Source organism: Chaetodon trifascialis, chromosome 21 (assembly GCF_039877785.1).
Source record: "Chaetodon trifascialis isolate fChaTrf1 chromosome 21, fChaTrf1.hap1, whole genome shotgun sequence".
Lineage (NCBI taxonomy): Eukaryota > Metazoa > Chordata > Actinopteri > Chaetodontiformes > Chaetodontidae > Chaetodon > Chaetodon trifascialis.
The window spans coordinates 665,001-672,500 of NC_092076.1; the positions used below are offsets into that span (position 1 = coordinate 665,001).

Genomic DNA, 7,500 nt, shown 5'->3' on the forward strand with positions numbered 1-7,500 from the left:
GTCCCTGCGTCCATCTGAGGGACAACGATGATGATGATGATGATGATGTAAGAAGATTAGAAGAGTCACTGTCAACCCGCACAGCTGTGTGTGTGTGTGTGTGTGTGTGTGTGTGTGTGTGTGTGTGTGTGTGTGTGTGTGTGTGTAAGCTGTTTTCATCAGCATTACAGCACAGTTGCACATTAACCCATCGAGGCTCACGGACACTGACCCAGATTCTGCGTCACGCCGTCAGACCGCCGCAGTGACGCAGCTCCACGGACAGGTGCCAGGTGTGAATCAGGGACCAGGTGTGAATCAGAGACCAGGTGTGAATCAGGGACCAGGTGTGAATCAGAGACCAGGTGTGAATCAGGGACCAGGTGTGAATCAGGGACCAGGTGTGAATCAGGGACCAGGTGTGAATCAGAGACCAGGTGTGAATCAGAGACCAGGTGTGATGCGCAGACTTCAGGTATTTTCTCTGAAGCTGGAATAAAGTGCTCCCACACTGTGAAGCTCTCTGAAGTGCGGTCAAACCCAGCGGACGCCTGAGGACGCCTGAGGACGGTGTCCTGTGAGCGCAGCTTGTTTACCGCTCTGTTTCTATTCACCTCCTCTCTCGCTCCGTCCCCCCCACCCCCCCACCCCCCCGCCTTGTATTCTGCTCTGTCCAGCTTTGGCCTCGGAGGACAAAAGGCTTCAGTCAGCAGAGACTCAGGGACCTCGCGGCTGAACAAGGAGCCCGTTGAGGAGGCGAAGGACGCGACTGCCAGCGCAGCACCTTGTTACGACTCCCATCTGACGCTTTGTCCACATTTCACAGGACGTTACATCAGGGACGTCCACACTTTTCATTCCAGAGGACACACAGAGGACAGAGTCCACAGCTCTGAGGCCATGAGACAACTTAATGAGCCAGTTTCAAGAACTCTGCTGTGTGCTTAAACAGCGATGAAGTACTCAGACCCTTTACTGCAGTAAAACTACTAATACCACACAGTACAAATACTGTGTTACTGTCAAAGTCCTGCACTGAAAACGTTCCTTCACTGAAAGTATGAAGTATAACGAGGAGAAAGTACTTAAGGTATTAAAGTAAAAGTACTGTAAAGTGCAGTAAAGTGTCCCCTGTGACTGTTGTCCTCCTGTCTCTGGTCTCATTAGGTTATTGTGAAGCAGACTTCCTGCTGACCTTCCTCCTCCTCCTCCTCCTCAGTGAATGGAGGAGCTGAAGCGTCTCCTCTGTCTCTCGGGGACGGGGATTATCCTCAGAGATCTGCTGGGACTCTGAGCTTCACCAGCCTGAAGCCGCCGCCGCCAGAGTTTAGTCCTCACTGAACCGAAGCTGAGACAGAAGAGTTGGCTCGCGGCGTCCTCACCTGTCCACCTGTCCACCTGTCCACCTGACTCACCTGCAGACGCCTGATGATTCTTATCATTTTAATATGCAGACACGAGGACAAACTGTCCTAAAACATGGATCCGTCTCCGACATGCTGAGAAAACAACAAATCAAACTGAAGACGTCAAGTTTCTGAAAGTGTGTGAAGAAACTTTGACTTCAAACGTTTGTTTCACTGTTGAGCTGCGATGATCATCATCATCATCATCATCATCACGTCTCTGCTTCGTCTCCACGTGAAGGATCAGTTCACACATGAAGCGGCTAAACTGAGGGGACGGGCCCCTGAACGCATCACAGTACTCAGCTGTTACTCAAAGATCTGAGACTTGTACTGTGAGATGGACAGATGGGATCTGTCCTCTGCTGTGAGGACGAGACCAGCGCAGACTCCTGTCCTGTTTTTCAGCCTGTGGACGTCCACTCGTGTTTAGAGCGAAGGACACAAAGTCACCACAAAGTCACAACTACAGTGACATCAGACTTTGACACTTTGGACAGTTTGGAGACAATCTGTCCTTTCATAGTCAAAGCAGGATTTTCACTTGTAACGGAGTATTTCCCAGTGTGGTACTGGTACTTTTACCTCACACACACACGCGCACACACACACACACTGACCTCCTCCGCTCAGCTGCAGACTCTTCAGCTTCACGCTCGGACTGCTCGCGCCGCTGTGACGCTCCATCACCTTCATCCAGACCAGGTCACAGCGAGACGACGGGAGACGTCCAAACCATCAGTCCACCTTCAGAGACGAGGACTGAGTCTGAGTCTGACTGCAGCTCGCTCTCCCTCTCTCTCCCTCTCTCTCTCTCCCTCTCTCTCTCTCCCTCTCTCTCTCTCTCTCTCTCCCTCTCTCTCTCTCTCCATCATGTGTGGATTAAAGCAAACTGTCAGCAGGAGGAGGAGGAGGAGGAGGAGGAGGAGGATTACAGGCTGCACTGAAAGTGAATTAAACGGCGTTTATGTAACTCAGCTCAGGAAACACGAGTGTTTCTGTCTGTGTGAGGACATGAAGGAGGTCAGAGGTCAAAGACGTCTTTCATTTTTATGGTTTCACTTTCACTCAGTTGATTTCTGATCTTTCATCAACACAAACCAAAGACGTCGTCCGTTTTCAATGTCTCTGTCCTCTCAGCTGATGTCACGGCCGCCATCTTTGTTGGCACAACACGAGGCCGACGAATGTCCCATGATGCACCGCGGCGTGGACGACGACACGGCTGCGTCTCAGTCACGTGGGTCACATGATCAGCGTTAAAGGGCCGCGTGAAGCTCACATGTGCATCTCTGGTCATACATGTATTAGATTTACATTTTACTGACATTCAAACTGTTTGTTTGTTTGTTTGTTTAGTGTTTTTTATCTTTGCTGAGCAGCATTTCAGGCCTTAAAGGGCAAAGTTCACTCGATGATCACGTTAGAGCAGCTGACAGGCATTCATTTAAAATGTTTACCTCGTCCAAACACATGAACGCAGTTTGTTTACTTCCGGGTTGACTGACGCTGCCCTCTGGTGGCCGTGCAGCCGGCCTCAGAGCCAAAGCTAACGACGCTGGAGAAACTCGTCTCGGGCGTCTCCTCAGAGTCAAACACCTGGCTGAGACTTCAGGTGTGTCCTCGTGGGCCGATATGGAAACCAGTTCTGTGCTTACTGGCTAACGAGCGCTGAGCTGATAAACAAACAGACAAAACACTTCACCTGAAAGAAAAATCCTTTCAAAATAAAAGCTTGGTAGATAATCAGACACCAGCTCTTTTATAAAAACTTAAAATTTCATCTTTATTATGTCCAGCTTGAAATCACATACAAAAGAACACACGCACGCACGCACGCACACACACTTTCCGTCAACCTGAGGAGGAAAATAAAGGTGGATTTTATACAGACTGAAGTCCATCAGTGCAGTTATTTCATTGAATGATGTACAAACTACAGCTTGATCATTGGTCCGAGACAACTGTCCGACTCAAATGTCAAACATCGAAGCACGTTGGACATTTCAGAGGACAGCTTCACATGTCCTCACGCTCATCGGAACATTTGGCTCAGTCTGGCGGTGAGGTGGCGGTGAGACAGTCCAGTCTGCTGTGGACGGACGACCAGTCAAACGCAGTGTTCGTCGTGGGTCGCTGTACCTGTGCTGCGGCTCAGAGGAACACCTGGCTCTTCGTACGATCATGTGACCGCACGGCCATGACGTCACCGAGTGAAGAAAAATGGGCTAAAACATGAGGGACGTTTAACGAAAGTCAAAACAACACTGACAAAAATATGAACTATTGACAGAAAAATATCAGACGTGACATCGAAGCCGTCAGCGTCCTTCGTCTTCGTCCACGCGTCACGTTTGGTCTGAAAGGAAAGAGGCGAGTCGACAGCGGAGCGTGCAGGTCGGAGACAGACGAGTCCCTCTGTGTCTGCACAGAAGAACCCCACATCGCCTCAGCGGCGTCCTCAGGCGTCTCTGGGCCTCCCGTGCACTCTGAAGCGGTACATGCAGGTGTAGTCCGGGTGGCCCCAGTTGGACAACACCTGGACCTCGATGATCTGGAAGGCTCGGTCGCTGTCCTCCTGTCCACAGACAAAATACTTCAAACACGCCAAAGAGCCAAAGAGCAGCTGTTACACATTCTGACCAATCAGAGAGCAGAGGGCCGTCCTTACTCACAGTGACGGCGTAGGTCTGCAGAGCCTCTCCATCCTCGTCGTAGGTGTAGGTGCCCAGCAGCGTCCCTCCGTCCTGACCCTCATCGTCCAGACCCTGAAACAAAGACGGAGCGTTCAGCCTCTCACAGACCGTGCGGACAGCGTCGCTCTGCCGCCGGCTCTCTTACGTAGACGCTGAAGTCTCGGGGGGCGCTGCGCAGCGTCCCGCTTGGCGCCAGCGCTCTGGGGACGTGCTCCAGGGAGAAGGCGGTGGGGAGGATCGTCATGGAGAGGCGGATCACCAGGAACCCCGCGGAGCCTCTGAAGGCCCAGCAGTTCCCCGGATGGACGTCCGGCTGCAGGAGGGGTCAGAGACACGGTGCAGCCTAGCAGTAGTATGAATACTACTCTGAGTACTCTGAGTACCGCAGTACTCTGAGTGCGATTTCCTCCAACACATCGTCACACATTCACGAGCTCACAGAAGGATGAAATCTGATGAAAGGCATTTACATTCACCACGAATGAAGACTGTTGAACAAATTCATTCATTCATTTGACGACCCCTCAGTTTGACGTGGTGACCCTTTGGACGGGCCCGACCCTTACGTTGGCCCAAACTAGCTCACAGTATTTGAAGTATTTAAAGTACCTCCACCTGCAGCAGCTCCATCAGCAACATGCTGCTCTGACACTGAAGCTTCAGTCTGAACAAACTGATGAAGTCTCAGAATCAGAGATCAGACACAGGAGACGTTTTACTGCTGACTGTACTGCAGTACTTTTACTGCACGCAGCTGACTGTACTGCTGTACTTTTACTGCGTGAAGCTGAATGTACTGCAGTACTTTTACTGCATGTAGCTGACTGTACTGCTGTACTTTTACTGCACGCAGCTGACTGTTCTGCTGTACTTTTACTGCGTGAAGCTGAATGTACTGCAGTACTTTTACTGCATGTAGCTGACTGTACTGCTGTACTTTTACTGCATGCAGCTGACTGTACTGCAGTACTTTTACTGCACGCAGCTGACTGTACTGCTGTACTTTTACTGCACGCAGCTGACTGTACTGCTGTACTTTTACTGCGTGCAGCTGACTGTACTGCTGTACTTTTACTGCATGCAGCTGACTGTACTGCAGTACTTTTACTGCACGCAGCTGACTGTACTGCAGTACTTTTACTGCACGCAGCTGACTGTACTGCAGTACTTTTACTGCATGTAGCTGACTGTACTGCTGTACTTTTACTGCATGCAGAAAGTACTTCATTAAATGGATGTCATGAACATGAAAGCTGCAGGTGAAACCTGAAAATGAGATAAAATGAAGTAGCTAGTCTGACGTCGGCGTGTATGTGTGTGTGTGTGTGTGTGTGTGTGGTGACAGGTGTGTTACCTGGATTACAACTCGAGGAGACTGAGAGAAATACCAGAGAGGAAGTCCGAACAGACTGAGCAGAGCGGCTTTGGTCTCGTAGGTCTCTGAGCAGCGAGTGCTCAGGATGCTGCCCCCTGCAGGACGAGCACGGCGTCAGATACTCAAACGAGCTGAATGTTCAGACGAGTGACAGCCCTAAACAGGAAGTCACGCAGACGGTCGGATGGTTTGTTTCTGACCTCCAGACTCCAGAGCGAAGTCCGGCAGGCCGGTTCGGTCCTGAGCAAACAGGCGCAGAGCGTTCTTCACGATCACGTGGACGTCCTGGAAGAGACGAGCGATCGGTGAGTCCTCAGGAGCTAAAACAAGAAGCTTTAAGACTGAGCGACGAGCCTCAGAGGACAGAAAAATATCAACACATGACGGCTCATCTGAAAGAGACCCATCAGTGAACCTGAGGAGGCCTGCACTCATCTACACTACCCAGCCCCTCTTACCTCCTGGGTCACGGCGGTCACGGCGGCCCCGGTGGCCCCCGGGTCGGCCTCGCCAGCCGTCTCCTCGGCACGGCGCTGCTCCAGCTGCAGGCTGATGTTCTGCAGGATGCTGAGCTCCAGCGAGGCCAGCGAGGCCTGCAGGTCGGCCCCGCTGACGTACCACTGCGACAGCCACTGGAGGAGCGACTCCGGGAGGCCGGCGGTGCCATCGCGAGCCCCGCCCCTCACCGTCAGCTGGTTGCCGTAGACCAGAGTCCGGACCTCCTCACGGACCTGAGCGGAAACCTGCTCCGACATCTGCCAGAGGACACGAGGGAAAGACTGATGGTAACAGCAGACACAAAGGAAAGCTGGGAGCTTTTATTCAGAGAGAGGGGGACGGGGACAGCGGCTGCACACTGAGGGACGGGGACATTGGCTGCACACTGAGGGACGAGGACAGCCGCTGCACTGTCTGCTGCACACTGAGGGACGGGGACAGTGGTCCAGCCTCGCTGTCTCCACTGATGCCACCTTCGTCTCTCACCGTCTGCTGGATCCTGTCGAGTCGTCTGCAGCTGTCCCGACACCCAGACAGACCCTCCACGTCCCGCTTGACGTCCTCCAGAGCCGCCTCCAACCGTGCCACCTCCGCCAGCAAAGCATCATGGGACTGGCGGTCCACACCAACACTAGAGGAAGTTACAACACAACCGTGCTCACACTGTGACGGCAGCTACGCGGGTTAAGGTGCGGGAGGACGAAGGTCACCTGACAGCAGCTGGAGGTGCTGATGCAGCGTCTTGTCTCCACCGCACCTCCTGAGAACAGAGAACCAAAGCGTCTCACTGAGAGCAGCTTGAGGAGGTCCAGAGACAGTCGTCTCACGTCCTACATGTCTTACCTCCGTCTGAGCGGCCAGCGTCTGCAGCTGCAGCTCCAGCTGGTCCAGACGAGACGCCTGTCTCTGCTGCTGCTGACGGCTCTGCAGACAGGAAGCAATCAAGCAGCGTTCAGAGCAAAGTGTCCTCCACAGACAGACAGACAGACAGACAGACAGACCTAAGACCTGCTCACGACTCCTTAGAGGGTCCCGACCCCCCAGCTTTAGAATCTCAGAGCTGAACTTCATGTCCACATCCTGATGTGTCCAGTGTCTCACCTGCTCCCTCTGCTGTCTCTCCACGTCCAGTCCTGTCCTGAGCCGGTCCAGCTGCCGGTCCAGCAGGCCGCTCTGAGCAGAGACCACCTGCTGCTGGAGGTCAGTGTACAGCTGGAGCACCTGGCCGTGTCTCTGCTCCGCCTGCCGCCCTCCGGCCTCCACCCGCTCCCACAGCGCCGTCAGACTCTGCTCCAGACGGACGAGTCTGGCAGACTCTTCTGCCGCCGCGGACGCTTCCTGTGAGATCGAGCGATAACAATCATCTCTGATCACATCAAAGTCAGTCTGAGACGACCGTGAGACGCTTTTCCAACAGCTTCACGAATCAAAACGACCGATCGGTCGGCTCAAAGCGTTCTGTGTGAAATGTTCTGCAGCGAAGAGAAAAAGAGCAGAACCACATTGAATCTTTGGCCATTTTCAGGATTTCCATCAACAAACAGTT

General features: G+C 52.9%; 2 protein-coding genes across 2 annotated transcripts in view; both read right to left on the reverse strand.

The window, feature by feature from the left end:
- The window catches only part of LOC139349486 (phytanoyl-CoA hydroxylase-interacting protein-like), a 6,753-nt gene extending 4,498 nt beyond the window's left edge, over window positions 1-2,255 (reverse strand). The window contains exon 1 of the mRNA XM_070990340.1: window positions 2,006-2,255. Coding sequence (XP_070846441.1) covers window positions 2,006-2,081 — 76 coding nt within the window. The 5' untranslated portion in view covers window positions 2,082-2,255. The remainder of the gene's footprint in view (window positions 1-2,005) is intronic.
- Window positions 2,256-3,794: 1,539 nt separating this feature from the next.
- LOC139349781 (SUN domain-containing protein 1-like) overlaps window positions 3,795-7,500 on the reverse strand; it is a 9,428-nt gene continuing 5,722 nt past the window's right edge. Inside the window, exons 11-19 of the mRNA XM_070990769.1 lie at window positions 7,056-7,292; window positions 6,730-6,878; window positions 6,441-6,585; window positions 5,915-6,211; window positions 5,657-5,741; window positions 5,436-5,551; window positions 4,227-4,394; window positions 4,061-4,153; window positions 3,795-3,963 (exon numbers count right to left, since the gene is read on the reverse strand). Coding sequence (XP_070846870.1) covers window positions 3,847-3,963; window positions 4,061-4,153; window positions 4,227-4,394; window positions 5,436-5,551; window positions 5,657-5,741; window positions 5,915-6,211; window positions 6,441-6,585; window positions 6,730-6,878; window positions 7,056-7,292 — 1,407 coding nt within the window. The 3' untranslated portion in view covers window positions 3,795-3,846. The remainder of the gene's footprint in view (window positions 3,964-4,060; window positions 4,154-4,226; window positions 4,395-5,435; window positions 5,552-5,656; window positions 5,742-5,914; window positions 6,212-6,440; window positions 6,586-6,729; window positions 6,879-7,055; window positions 7,293-7,500) is intronic.